Source organism: Trachinotus anak, unplaced genomic scaffold (genome assembly GCF_046630095.1).
Source record: "Trachinotus anak isolate AG129_WGS33_773 ecotype Australia unplaced genomic scaffold, CSIRO_AGI_Tana_v1 ptg000025l, whole genome shotgun sequence".
NCBI classification, from domain to species: domain Eukaryota; kingdom Metazoa; phylum Chordata; class Actinopteri; order Carangiformes; family Carangidae; genus Trachinotus; species Trachinotus anak.
The window spans coordinates 21,494,152-21,508,732 of NW_027273876.1; the positions used below are offsets into that span (position 1 = coordinate 21,494,152).

A 14,581-nucleotide genomic window follows, 5' to 3' on the forward strand; every position below is an offset into this window, starting at 1 on the left:
ATGGTTTAAACATTAGACTCAGTCATACTGTGCTCCTGAGAATCTTTACACCTTCATTAAAACCTGATGAATCTTCCTCTGTTCTTTTCACCTTAAACAGATTTTAGTTTTATTTCTGTTGCTTCGTTTGAAGCTGCTGCCAAAGGGAATAAACAATGACATTTATTAGACATCTTACCTGTTAAACAATGAGAACCTGCACGCTGCTGTTAGACCGTTCTTCTCCATCATTACACTTTACAAAACAGATAAAAGACTGAACTTTTCAACAAGAAGTCAGGCTTGTGGATAATATTATAGAAAAGCAATAAAGCACTACCTGCTGTAGTCGGGTTTATCTTCAGGAAATCAAGCACATATTCAGCGATTTTACCTGAACACTATCGCACTTCAACCTTCTTTACTAAAGAAACAGGTTCCTTCTGGTTCAACACTGCGAGTTATCTTTGATTATATTAAAGCTAAGACCAAAACCAACAATATGTCTGTTGTCTGTTCATACAATATCATCAATTCCTACTGAAGAGCTTTAAAAACTGGTCACAAATACACTTTCCTGAAACAATTTCCTGAAACAGCTGGACACTGTAGTTTTTATCAAACCTGACTCAAACAGGAGGAGGTGGTGTATTTGTTAGGTGTTTGTCAGTGGTGGTTTAATGAATATCTGGAGCTCTAGTTATGTGTGTGTGAGTCAAAATAAACTACAGTGTGTGTTGATGGTGATGTCACCATAGTGTAGCTCACAGAATGAAATATACCAGGATTCGGATACACACAGTAACTTCATATATAATATATAATATAAAGACTGGGTCTGCACCAATCATCAACCTCTGAGGCTGAAACATGAAGCTTCAGCAGTGAAGAGCTGAGAGCTGCAGTTCCTCTAATGACCACTAGAGTCTGGCTCCAGCAGGGAGTCAGTCCCAGAGACTCCCATGTTCAAATGTCCAACTTTACAGCAGAAAGAAACATGTTTACAGCCTGGTACAGAAACTGTTCTGGTCTCTAGAGATCATTTTCTCCTTCATGACACCTGTACGGCTGAATTTATACAACTCACCTGTTTACATTTTATTAAGGACTAAAGTGATGGAGAATTGAGGGCGTGGCCTCTTTGAGTGACAGGTGGGTGCTGTCACAGTCTGTTTGCTGTCTGCTCGATGTCACCTCAGCTAACCAGAGTCACTGAACGTGACCTCTCTGTGTTTGTGGTGTTGGTCCTTCTGGAGGATTTTTCATGTAAATATCAGACAGATAATTTGATTTGTTGGTTAATTGACTGACAGAACATGAGGAAGTCTGTGCTGCTGTTTTGTGAGTTGAGAGAAATTCTACAGTTTTTTTATTCATATGCACTAATTAGCAGGTATTGGTGTCTGTGCTCATCATTCCCGGCTTATTAGTTTAGCTAGTTAACCTGCTAATTAGCCAGCACATAAATTAGCTTTGGGTTAGCCTTCAAGCAAAGTAGCCAGACACCCAGCTGTGCTAAGGATGCTAATGAGAGCATACTGTATGCTTGCCACAGTTATTAAATCAGCTCCACACATGCACCACCTCTTTGTCCATTTTTGGATTAACCAGGAGTTAGGGGTGGAGTCAGGTACTGCGAAGATGGCGACAGCAGAGCAGCTCACTCTGAGCTCTAAAACTGCTCTTCAAAAACTGTGGGTGACATCACGTCCACCTTTATACCGCCTATAATCTGCACATAGGATTTGTTGGCAGTTAGAAAAATGTAAAACATGACCAGACTTTCTAACAGGTGGGGTCATCGGTCGGTTAAACAACAAGAAAAAAACACATTTTCAGACTGAACCTCTACTCTGCACGTTTGTCATGCTGTCATGATGTGTAACAGATTTTCCCGTCTCTGCTGCTGACAGTCTGTAAAATGGAACTGTTAATCCTAAAACACCTGTGAAGCCCATTCATTTCCCTGACAGACAATAGGTGACTTGACAAAAACACTGTCTCTGTGCTCTCTCCAGTCCCCCAGGATCCAAAACTTCCACTCACATGTGAGCCATGGCGTCCTCAAACAGCACCAGGTTCAGGGTGGCATTGACCTCATTGTAGCTGTCCAGCACCTCCAGCAGGATTTTGTTGAGGCTGCTCCAGGACTCTGCAGCCATGTACCTGGCCTCCCCCAGCCCACGGGCGAAGTGGCAGTACAGGTTCATCTCTCTAGTCTGCTCCAGAGACTCCTCCATGTCCTCAGGGAGGGATGGACACACACACACACACACACACACACACACACACACACACACACACACACACACACACACACACACACACACACACACTGCAGTGGTAAACATAAAGACCCACACACTACCCTTGTCAGCATAACATTAGTGTTAAGCTTAAACAGTCTGGACAGGGACACAGCTGAATATCACAGCTGCGCAGAGGGTGACCTAGTTCATTTTCACCCTGGAAACTGTTGGGCCCACGAATGTTTCACTGGAGAGATTTTGTGTGTCTCTTAGGGATGTCTGTTCCCTCTGCAAACCTCCACTGGTGTACAAATTCACATATATATTATGTGGCGGTGCAGTCTTCATTTTCATAGTATCACTTGAAAGCACTTTTCTACAGAGCGACAGTCTCTGAAGACGTTCCTGTTTGCATGTAAAAATAGCAAGAAAACATGCTGCATATTGCTCTGTGGCACAGGGGCAAATTGTCATAAGTTTACAGAAGGTGCCAGCTCAGAATAATATATTATGGAGTGGGCTGGATTATTCTCCCTCCCTCTTCTCTGTCTGAGGGTGTGTGTACACATATACTTGTCAGGTTCTTCATTGTGCCATGACTACTGTGCATGTGATAGAGCCAGAGAGGGCAGTGAGGGGAACAGTGGACAGAAAACCATTAAAATGTTTTCCAATTTGCTGGGCTGACAGCACAGACCCTGACAGCCAGACCCCCACACCACACTGATTAATATTCTCTCCAGCTCTCTCCTGCCCCCCCCCCCAAAAAAAATCCCTTTTTCTCCTGTCCTCTTTCTCCTCGCTGTGTTGGCCACTGATGTCCAGATCCAGACACAGAGCAGGCAGCCTAATGATTTCCCCCGCCTCCCCTCCCTCCCTTTCTCCCTCCCTCCAATCCGCCATCCCTGCGCCTCCTCCAGCCCCGTTCTTGTCTTCCTCTGCTAAACTTTGTAAAAACTCTCACCTCGTAGAACTTTTTCACTGTGTCGGCCTGCAGCTTATCAAAGGCCTGGAAGTCCTGCTCCTCCAGCAGCTTGTCTCTATAGACCCGGTTGCACTCGTGCAGGTAGATTTTCAGCAGGTCCGGAGGAGCTTTCAGACACTCGGCGGTACAGAAGAGAATGCCCTGGGTAGAGGGGGGCAGGAGGGAGGTTTAGAGTTTCAGTCCATAGGCTGATTTGTCCCATTTACACTACAACAAGGAGGGAAATACAGCACAGTCACTGTGAGTAAATCAATGGATATTGAGTGGACAAGCTGTTACTAGGTGTGTCCGAGAAACTCAGGAAATAACAGCAGTGCTTCTTTCATCTCACTGTCATATACGTACTGCTGCATGTGGTGATAAGTCCTGTGAGCAGCTGCTGGATGGAAGAAATGAATGATGAAGAATTTTAGAGTGAGTCTGCGTGTGCCTGTGATGTTTATTTTCAAACAAGAATAAAACCACGTCTGAACTCGCTGCCTTTTCATGTTATACATTTACTGTCTGTGAAGTGCCCCGAAAACTTCCCATTGACATGAAAGAAGTAGTTTCCACTACTGATGCGCTGCATTGTATAGATGTGAAAGTTACTGTTGTGAAAAAACTATTAACGATCCTGGAAAGTGATGATTCATCAGTGTCTGAAATCTTAATATAGACTAAATTACAGTGTGTGTGACAGAGAGCAGTAACTCAGTAATGGACCAGGCTACACTCGTGCTAGTAGCTCGGTGAAGATGCACTTAGTCACAGCAGTGCTTTAAGCTAAGTGCTAAAGTCAACATGCTAATATTTGATGATATTTAGCAGGTGACAATGGTCACTGTCTTAGTTTAGCCTGTTAGCATGCTAACATTTGCTGACTGGCATTAAACCCAAATTACGAGTGTAGTATCCTCAATACAGTGCAGTACAAATATCACAATATACAATATTATCACAGGGGTTGTGACATTATTTTGTTTATAATAGGTTATATAGTTACACTATTGCATTTTAAATTTCAGGAGTTATAATAATAATTGGTGGGAAATGTCATGATATACAATATTATCAAATATGGGTCCAAGCCTATTATCAGGTATATATGGTCATATATATTTGGTCAAAAACCAAAGTAAGAGACAATTTGGAAATTTTGACCTGACGAAGGCACTAGACAGAAATTGACAACAAATTTCTGCAACAAATTTCATCCAACAGTTGTGGAGACATTAAATATGTCAACCTCATGGTGGCACAATAAAGTCAGGGGATCATCAAATTGAGACAGCTTCATCCTCTACATTAGATATTCATACATTAGAGGAGACATTACAGGAGATATTTCACTGGATAAATGAAAATGTTGACCTGCTGCAGGTGCTGCGTAAAAAACAAAAACAAACAGTGAATAATCAAATTCATTATAATTCATGTGTCAGATACTCATTTAATGTTAATCCATCCAATATTTGTTAAGTTCTTTAATCAAAAACAAAATGTTGACCTTGTGGTGGTCCTGGAAAAGTCAGGTGATCCTGGGGTCCATGAATGTTGGTAAAAAAATTCATGGCAATCCATTCAGTAGTTGAATAGTGACCAACAGACTGACCAACACATGCACAGCTTACACGGCAGAAAATAGATTGTCATCCTCTATTTAAAGAAAGAACTCAGAAATTTATGACAATGAGCAGATGAGTGTTTGGTGGATGATTGACGACTGATGATTAATGTGTCTCTGGAGGAGGCTTGTGTGACGTGTTGGTTTTCCCACAGGGCCATTCATGATGCAGCCAAGCAGAACAAGGTGCGCAATCTAGGTGCCTCACAGAACAGGTGCCACATAGGATGAGGAAGGGGACCAGGACAGGCGCCCAGGCACTGTTTGTTCCCCTCCGTGCACTGTCACCCAGGAGGCTGAGGCAGGCAGATGTTGTATGTTTCCAGCCCCAGAACTTATTCTAATCAACAGAATCATCTCCGGGGGTAAAGCCAGCTGAATCTGATCTGCCTTCATATCTGAGCCCAGTGAATGTGACAATTGGCTGCTAAATCCACTGTGTAATGGTGCAGATGGGAGGTGTGCTCTGTGTGTGTGTGTGTGTGTGTGTGTGTGTGTGTGTGTGTGTGGTTATTTGTGTGGATGTGTGTGCTGAAGGTTCAAACTGAGCCAGAATTATTGCCGCTTCTCTAGATCTACAAAACATCAAGATGTTTCCCTCCCAAGTATGTGTGAATGATCTAATCCTTTGACTCTTAATAGATCTGTCTGTTTCCACTCCATTTCACTGCTTAATGGTGTCAATCATGATACTCTGCATTTTTTTGTGTAAAAGTGTGCCTGAGCAAAACAAAACAACATATGGCGACTCTACATAACAGACATACTTAGCTTAGTTGTTCATTGTATCAATCAACAAACAGAGAGCGCTAACAAACTGAGAGGAGAACTTTGTTTTCCTTCTATCCAGCCGACTTTGGCACTTTCTCCACCACTCTGTCCCTGATCTTTCAATGCTTTGTTCAGCTCAGAGGAGAGGGATTAGAGAGTTCTGAGTGTCTGCATGTATCTGTCTGTCTGTCTGTCAGGCAGTCTGCTGTGGGCACACTTTCCTCGTAGCCTGACAGCTGCTCCGAGCCCCAAACAATACTGCCCCCCCTCTTAAAAATGCACCCAGCTGACTATCCGCGGAACATCATACAGACATATTGTACAGTCAGTACTGTTCGGCTTCAGAGTCTCTTATGTACTTTCTTTCTCTCTCCTCCCTCGTCTCTGTGCTCCTCTTTCACTCTGTCCGTCTCCTCACCATCTCCTCACTCGCCTCCTGGGCTTCGAAGAGCTCATTTAGGCTGACGTGGGGAAGACAGGCCTAGAGATATGCCCGCTGGTCATGGCAGAGTACGAACGCTGGCAAACAGCTCTTTGACAATGCTCCCGGGCTGATGCCAAACTGTTTGTCTAACCCTGTTAGTGGAATTTGGCTCCTGTACTTCACTTATAGTGCATCAGATTTAATATTCACAGGCGTAATGATCGCCCCAACGCTTGGAGAAAGGAGAGACAGTGAGAAAGTGAGTGAGTGATCAGAGACAAAGTGGAAACAAAGTGGAGAAAAGCTCTTACTTTTTATTGAACAAAACAACCCTAAGACTGAGATTTTAGTCACTAAATAGCATTAACAATACTCTGATAAAGATGCAACCTGGAGCGCTGTCTGGACCTGCTTCTTTTGTCACATTTAAAAACACCTTTAAAACTCTGACAGTCTCTCTGAGCTCATCTCTCAGCCTCATTAGATGTGATCATAATGAACCAGTTACCCTTGGCTGCATCTCCAAGCTGCAAAGTTTTAAAAAACAAAGTGAATCACAAAAAGGCCCCCAATTATTTCAGCTGAGGTAAACATCTGAGACGTCAAGCCAGAAAAACACTGAGTGACAACTATTTAGGCCTTGTACTCGAAATTAGAAGTTTGTACTGTCATGCCAAATACTTTCTAGCTTCTAAAGGTGCAAAAGCACAGATGTATGCTGGGGGAATTACAGCTGAGGCAGAGCTGCGAGGCTGCTCACCTCCTCCCGCCAGTCCTAAGGTGTTAGAGCCAGGAGCTGAGTTAAGTTAGGCAGAGAAACTTCAAACAAGCTCCAGGACTCCCTTCCTGGCTTTCTCTACAATCTCTCTATAGGTGGAGAGAGGAGCGGCGAGAGAGCTCTGACATTGTTTCCTCTCTGTGGTTATTGGACGTCCAGTCACACTGTGCAGAATGGCCTCTTCAAACACTGGCCTCAAAGTGTTATGGCGTGGCTGAACTCCCCACTGCTTGAAGGCAGTGTTGTGTGTGACCAAAGTCCTGAAAGGAAAGTCTTGGGGTCATCAGGGCTTGTGCTTAGGGATGGTAATTATGCTTAATCTCAAAGTGCAGAAGGCTTAAACCTGATACAAAGCAGCTCATTATAATGGCTAAAATCCAGCAGTCATACAGGAATGCCTCAGTATGTTTAAAACAAAGTGCTTGTCGGATGGTCTTCTTTCTCTCCAATGGCTGAAAAGTTCAGAAACAGACAATCCCACAGTTAGTCCCACAATATGCAGTGACTGCCCAGGTGTGGTGCCTAAAGTGTGAAACCAGGCAGGAAGTGAACTTCTTTCTCAAGTTCTCTGTTCAACAAAGTCATTATGATTCATCATCTGAAGACTTTTAACATCTGAACAAAAAAATCTACAGTTCAATTCAGTAGATGTTGAGGTTTTTTTATTTTATATCTAAACATCTGGATTGATTGAGACTCATGCTCCACTCAGGATGATCCTTTAAAGAGGAACTTACATCAAACCCTGTTTCTAGGTGTTGGATAAAGCCGTCTGTGTCCTCATGTGATGTCACTTGAGTCAGCATCAGTCGGGGCTGAACAGTACAAATTTGAAGTTAGAAAGATGTGAGCTCACCACACCCTTTGTTTCCTGTTTCTCTTCTCTGATTGTGACTAAAAGTACCAGGCTACAGCAACATTAGCCACCACTGGCATAACAAACCCAAAATCTCTGACCAAACTGTCAGCAATCAAGCTGCAATCTGGGTAATGTAGGTACAAGGTTATGAGAAGACAGTGAATGTTTCCTGTAGCGCCATCATTAAGTCAAAGTTTTAGCTAAACTAACATTTTACATGTTAAACATCTGTACATGTTGACGTTAGCATTTAGCATTTAGCTTTAACTGCCGCTGTGACCAAGGACAGCCTCATTAAGTTGCTGCATCTTTCTTAAAAACCACCCGTCCTTTATCTGTTTGCTTATGGACCTTTTCTGTCAATTTTCTGTTTGACACAGAAATCTTTGCTTTCAACCAAACATCAACCTCATGGGCTAAAAAATGAAGTATCAACAGTGAAAAGCTAAAAGCTGCAGTTCAGTTAGTCTGGCTCCAACATTTCAAAACATGTTTACATTACTGGTACATAAAACTGTTTTGGTCTCTAGAGCTAATTTCCCCCTCCATGACAACTGAACAGGGTGATTTTTATATAACTCACCTGTTTACATTTTATTAAGGACTAAAGTTATGCAAAGCTCTGCGGTTCTGCTTTGAATGACATCATGTCATGCACCATTTCAGCTCCACCCACTCTCCACCTCTTTGACAATTTTTGGATTAGCTGGGAGTTAGGGGCGGAGTCAGGCACTACCAAGACTACGTCCATCTCTATTTATAGTCTATGCTTTAAATCTGCCTTGTCTGTGTGTCCTACAATTCCTTTCACATGACACATACTGTTGTCATTTCATCCATTGTTAATATGTAAAATATTGGTAGTGCATATGACATATAACACATATTTCATCACACCTACAGTTTGCATTCTCTACATAGTATAGGAACAGTATAGTAAGAACCCAGAGCTGTCTCCTGGGTGGAATGATGAAAAATGAAGTTCCTATAGCTGAGTGGCTTAAAGCATTAATTATACAGCCGAGTATGTTAAATGAGAGAGCCTGCCCTCCATGAAACCGTGGAGGATTCTGACAGAAATATTGCCCCAAAAGCTTCTCCCTTGACAGCCTTCCTGCTCTGATATTATATTCATTTAAATACATTAAATCATCGCTAACACCCATGGAAGTGCAAATCCATTCTATTTTCTGTTACACTTATTTCAGACTTATTTCTAGCTTTCAGACCCGGCTCTTAAATCAATAATCATTTAGATGAGAAATTAGTGACAGAAGCCTGGCTCTTTCCACATGGGAAGCAGAGCCACAGAAGCAGAGAGAGAACGAGAGCAAAATATCTCACTCCTTGTTTGAGATGGAAGAAGGAGAGATGTGAAGAAGAAGCAGCACACAACTTCTGCCACATTATCCGGATATTAGATTGTTAAAATCTTAACTTAGAACTTATAGACTTATGACTTATGTGTCACCTGGAAGATGTTGGAGAGGTCTCTCAGGTTGAAGATGTAGTGGAACTTGACTGCAGTGGGGAGGAAGGTGGAGGAGATGCGCTGGTGCAGGGCCAGGGCCAACTGGACCAGGGTGGAGCAGCTCTTCTGCAGGGCTGCGGAGAAGCCCTCCCCTCTTAGGTGCTGAGACAGGATGGAGGTGTAGATGGTGCTCAGGGCCTCGGCTCCAGGGAATGACAGGGCGAAAACAGAGAAGTGGCGCTGCGGATGCAGACAAAGCGTGAGCAAGGCAACGGTAAATGTACTGTTCTTCACTAATGATGCAGTCAGTAAAAGCAAAGGTCAGCCTGTGGGTGTTTGCTGCAGTAAGTGGAGAGGGACTGTCACTCAGTCAAATCTGCCTTTTAAATTAAAATATGACCATGGTCTTTAAGTTTCACTAGTAATTATGACTGTCCTTTGGAAAAGTGGTTCTCAACGTTTAGTTAAACTTGGACCATCAATAACCCAGTTGAAAGTCCTGTTCTCTACTGTCGACGGGTTTTGTATTTAACTTTAACACACAACATAGACATTTGATAAGGAGTCTTTACCTTTGGTTATTAAAGACAAAATGATTGTTTCTTTGTCAACTTTTTTTATATAGTTTTTTTTTCTTGTGAAATGCTAAACATTTTTTACAAACCTACATTTATCCAATCACATCGGATTTGAGGAGACCAGCTGACCCCCCGTTATATGAAACCTCACTGTTGACTACATGACTGACTGCTAAATGTGGTCACTAGCAGAGAAACATCATGGGTCTGAGGCTACATCCACACTAACACGTTCTAATTTTTAACTCATCTCTGCTTCTATGTTTCCTCCTCTGTCCACACAAATCCAGAGTCTTCAGCCCCTAAAACAGAGACTTTCAGAAATGCTCCTGGGTGTGTGCTTTTTTAAAAAAAACTCCAGGGTTGTGTTGTAGTCAGAAACAGAGACCTTTGCAAACTATGACGTAGACCCCGCCTCACCTCCTGACTGGGCCTCAACTACCAGTGGTGAAAGCAACATGAATAATGAATTACAAGTGTTTCTGACCTTGTTGTCTTTGCTAGCAGCTGTTGTTCAGTTCAGTTCTGTACTTTAACTCTACAACTGTCTGTCCTCATTCAGAGTATTTTCACAATCTGCTTCCTGTTTACACCAGCACTCACATGCCCAGTGTTCGTGAATGGTCATGTGATGTGTGTTTCTGGATGTGTCATTATGGACAGAGTTTATGTTTGATACAGAGCTAAAACGTTCATCTGGACGGAGATCGTTTTCATATTAGTGTGGATGTAGCCTGAGGTATGTAGTTTGAAACTTTGCTGACATTTTCAAAAAGGTGGGGCCTAATTTCTCCCTCCTCATCCTGATCCTTACAATTCATGCAGAATCTGACATTTCACAGTGTTAAAATAAACCTGGTGGTGGACTAACTGTGTAAAGGTGACACTGTTTCTGAAGGAACTCAAAAACATCATTTGCATTCATAATTTTTGTACATGTACACTCATACAAACATGATAAGTTATTAGCTTAACCCGTCTTCTGAACAGTAAATGAAGATGAGATAAACACGTGACACTACACATGTCCCACACTGTGCCTGATATCAGTGGGAGAGAGAGTCCTCAGCAGATAAACAGCAGCAGAGCTTGTTTGTTCAAACAGTTCAGACCTGTGACCTATCTGTGACCTCCTATGGTCAAGCTAATAATGACCATACTCTCCCAGCAGCAAAGCCAGCAGTAAGGTTGTGCATGCAAACTGTGCGACCTCAACACTGGAGACCTCAGCTTGTCCTCCCAGCAGTCACTGTGCATTTCTTTCTTTTTTTTCTGTCACCAAAGCCTCATATACTTTCTTCCTCTGTCCCACTGAGCTCCACCATTAAAAACTTGTCAATGAATGGAAAATAGTCCCCAACATGTGCGCCATTTGCTCTCACTTGACAGTGACCAGCTGTTTAAGGATTTTACTTTTTGCTTTTTCACAATATGAAACTATATATCTGTGAATCATGTTGAAAGATTTAGATCTTCAGAAAAGACGAACTTGTGGCTGAGTGCCAGTGTCAAGGAGGGAAAGTTTTGGCCTTTTAACATGATTTGTAGACAGCAAGACATAAATATAAATTAATGCTTTATCCTTTAAAAAATAACCAGACTTTAATTGTAGATAGAACTAGCAGATTATAAAAGACTTGTATGGGAGGCCCTGACAACAGGCCGGTTGTGTCGTTTAGAAATGAAAAGGTATTGACCAATATAGGCCATAATATATCAATGGTCTGTTTGGATGTCACAGTGATCAGAAACCTGCAGTAGCCCTGATTCTTTTTAAGTAAAACAGTGGGTTTGTTCAGGTTTCTGTGAGTAGGATTTAATATTCAAATGACACATATTAATCCATTAACATGATAATAACCAGGATGCACTTAAACCTACTCAGTAATGTCTGAGATGATATTAGACCAATGTACAAACAAATGCACAAATACTGAATCAACACATCAACAATAACTGTGGCTTTTCACTTCACATTTACTCATTTATCAGATGCTTTTATCTAAAGTGACTCACAGTGAGGGACATTACTGAAGCTCCGGTGCAGTAGGAGACCTTGGTGTAAGGACTAAGTGCTACACAGTGTCAGTATGAGCTAGTTAGACATGTTAGGGTGTTAGAGGTGTTAGGTGAGGAGGTGCTCTCTGAAGAGACGAGTCTACAAGAGATTGTTGAAGATAGAGAGGGACGCCCCTGCTCTGATAGACTTCAGGAATTGGTTCCAAGCAGTGAAATGAGGGTCAGACACAGTAGCAGGGAGAAAAAAAATAATGTTTCAGTATTAAGCTAAATATTGCATATGACAGGAAATATCATTATAGTCAATCTTATCGAATAACAGCCCATGCCTAACTTGAATCTGATTCGGGTGGCCATTGGTAGTCAGTGGAGGTCAGTGAGTAGCGGAGTGACATATGACCAAACAGGCTGCTGCATTCTGGACCATCTGCAAGGGTTTCACTGTGCGTGGGGGGAGGTCCATCAGAAGAGCACTGCAGAAATCTGGAAAAGGACCACTGGAAGGGGCGGCCCTTTACTTCTGTACAACAGCAGCAACTCAAAACCAAATCAAACCAAACCAATCTCATCTCCCCACCTATATCACCAGACCATGACAAACAAACTAACAAACAGCTTCCACCTCCCCACTAATGAACGTTTCTCCCACCAATGGATGGTCCCAATTTCCCCCACTCTCCCATCCAGCCCCAACTACCTGATTTCTATGTGGGAAGAAAGACAGGGGGAAAAAAATTAATAAATACCTAACACTTTATTTATTTATTTTATATAGTCTTTTTTCTCTCTCCCTCTAAATGAATCAAATTATATTTAACTCATATCTATATCTATAGCAATAACAAAAAGCTGTCAGGTGCTCTCTGTAGTAGTGTATGTCATCATATTACGTTATCTTATGTTATGTTATCTAATTTTAAGTTATATCTTGCTATGTTATGTCTTGTTATGTCATCACAAGAAAAAGAGAGCTGGTCATCAAAAATGACACCAGGTTTCTCACAACCAGGGTTTGACCACTGTGTTTTTCTTGTCCTCAAACGTTTTGATAAATCAGTTCAGTCTGAGATGTTGCACAAACAAACAGATGAATAAGCAAATACCCACCCACAAGAAAACCAATGTAATTTCCTAAATGGTGAATTATGTTGAGGCATTGTGAAATTCACTTTTCCTTAAAGTTTAGTCAAAACCTCATCAACCCGTCTCTGCATGAACGCTCTGGTAAATGAATGAACAACAGAACAAAACAAATAATGTGGTGGCTGGAAACTTTGCAGAGAAAAATTATAAATGAATAAACAAACGGGAACAGAAAAGCACATTATGTCCCTTAATTCAATAACAGAAAGCAAATATAAAGACTCTATGATAACATGTGCACGAGGAATTTGTGCACATGTAACCTCAGCAGTGTGTTGCATAACCGATGGAACATGATGTGCTGTGAAGACATGCTGTGTGTGTGTGTGTGTGTGTGTGTGTACCTGCAGTCGTGGATTGATGGTGAAGCTGCCGGCTGTAGGGTTCATGCAGGACACATATTGAACGTTGTGTATTTCCTTCAAAAGCAGTTTATTACGGTCATACCTGAGAGTACAGACACATGAAAAAAATCATTATTTAACAGCTCTGCATGCACACAAGCACGCGCACGCACAAACACACACATACCTCTGCTGATATGGACGCCTCAGCTCCTACTTAAGCTGGCGTGGCTCAGTAGCATCCTCCTTCCTCTCAATTTCATACCTGAAATCCTCCCAGCATATCTCTAATGGGCTGACCGTGTCTAAGCCAGTCAGCCTGTGTCTGACGCAGTGGAACCATGTTCAGAATGGCCTCAGTGTGTCAGAGAGACGAGCAACAGAATCCTTTTAAGAGGAATCATACAACCCTGCTCTCACATTTGACTTCTGACTCTCATGGAAGTTGTAGCATATTGATATTGAGGCAGGGATTTGTCTGAATGCTAAAAGGAGGCTGTTCATGTGAATTATTAGGGTATTTCACCTATCAGCTGCAGGTGCTCTAGTATCTGAATGATCTTTTATGTTAATACATGGAGAAACTGTCTGACTGGTCATCATTAAGCAGTTACAGTGAGGAGCAGTTTCACTGCTGATGTGGTATTTTACAGTCCAGCCATAATGTTTATCATACTTGCTCATACATACTGTCATACATACGGCTGCATGCTAATGTCAGAGCCTTACCAGTGGTTGTAGTCCATGTGTTGGCGCATTAATGTGTGAGGCTGCACCGTGCCATATGCATCCACCTCAGGCATATTCATGTCGTCTATGAAGTAGACAAGTTTTCTGCTGCCTGGAGGTCCGTAGTTACGCCCCGCTTTCTTCTCCAGGGGTTTTTCCAGCACCGCTGTGCAGGAGAGGTGTGAAGCAGCAGAGATGAAGCAAAGACAGAATGTGTACTGAGAAAGACGTAATTTAATACACAAAGTTAGGGGTAGTTCAGGTAATGTGTCAGGAGTCAGTGTTTTAACTAGAAGAGGACATAAGCCATTGGTCCCAACCTGGGGCTCAGATACAATATGGATCTCATGGGTTGTGAGATGTTTGATGTGGAGGAAACAGGAAAAAAAAAACAAAATTCTGCTTCACAAAATTTGGTTTAGTTTTGAGCTTTTCGTTGCCTTTTATGTTTGCAAATTGGAAATACTTTATAGTTTTACCTTTTAAATATTACTCACATTAAAACAGACATGGACCAAAAAGGCTTGGGAACCAGTGAGATAATACAGCTGAGGCATAACAATATAGAAAGTAATGGACTCTGCCAAGTTCATTGTGAAGCTATTGTTTTTGTCTTTCAGCAGCTCCGTTGAGGGGGCGCCACAGC

At 42.2% G+C, this 14,581-nt stretch overlaps 1 protein-coding gene across 8 annotated transcripts in view; it reads right to left on the reverse strand.

Moving 5' to 3' along the window:
* Nucleotides 1-14,581, reverse strand: part of dnah9 (dynein, axonemal, heavy chain 9) — a 195,717-nt gene that overhangs the window by 115,604 nt on the left and 65,532 nt on the right. For all 8 annotated transcript variants that reach the window (XR_011685190.1, XR_011685189.1, XR_011685187.1 and 5 more), the window contains 5 exons: nucleotides 13,936-14,101; nucleotides 13,207-13,309; nucleotides 9,123-9,362; nucleotides 3,193-3,354; nucleotides 2,026-2,222 (listed from right to left, as the gene is read on the reverse strand). Coding sequence is in view for 4 of the 8 variants with exons in the window: in XM_071463599.1 (XP_071319700.1) it covers nucleotides 2,026-2,222; nucleotides 3,193-3,354; nucleotides 9,123-9,362; nucleotides 13,207-13,309; nucleotides 13,936-14,101 (868 nt within the window). In the remaining 4 variants the exon portion in view is untranslated. The remainder of the gene's footprint in view (nucleotides 1-2,025; nucleotides 2,223-3,192; nucleotides 3,355-9,122; nucleotides 9,363-13,206; nucleotides 13,310-13,935; nucleotides 14,102-14,581) is intronic.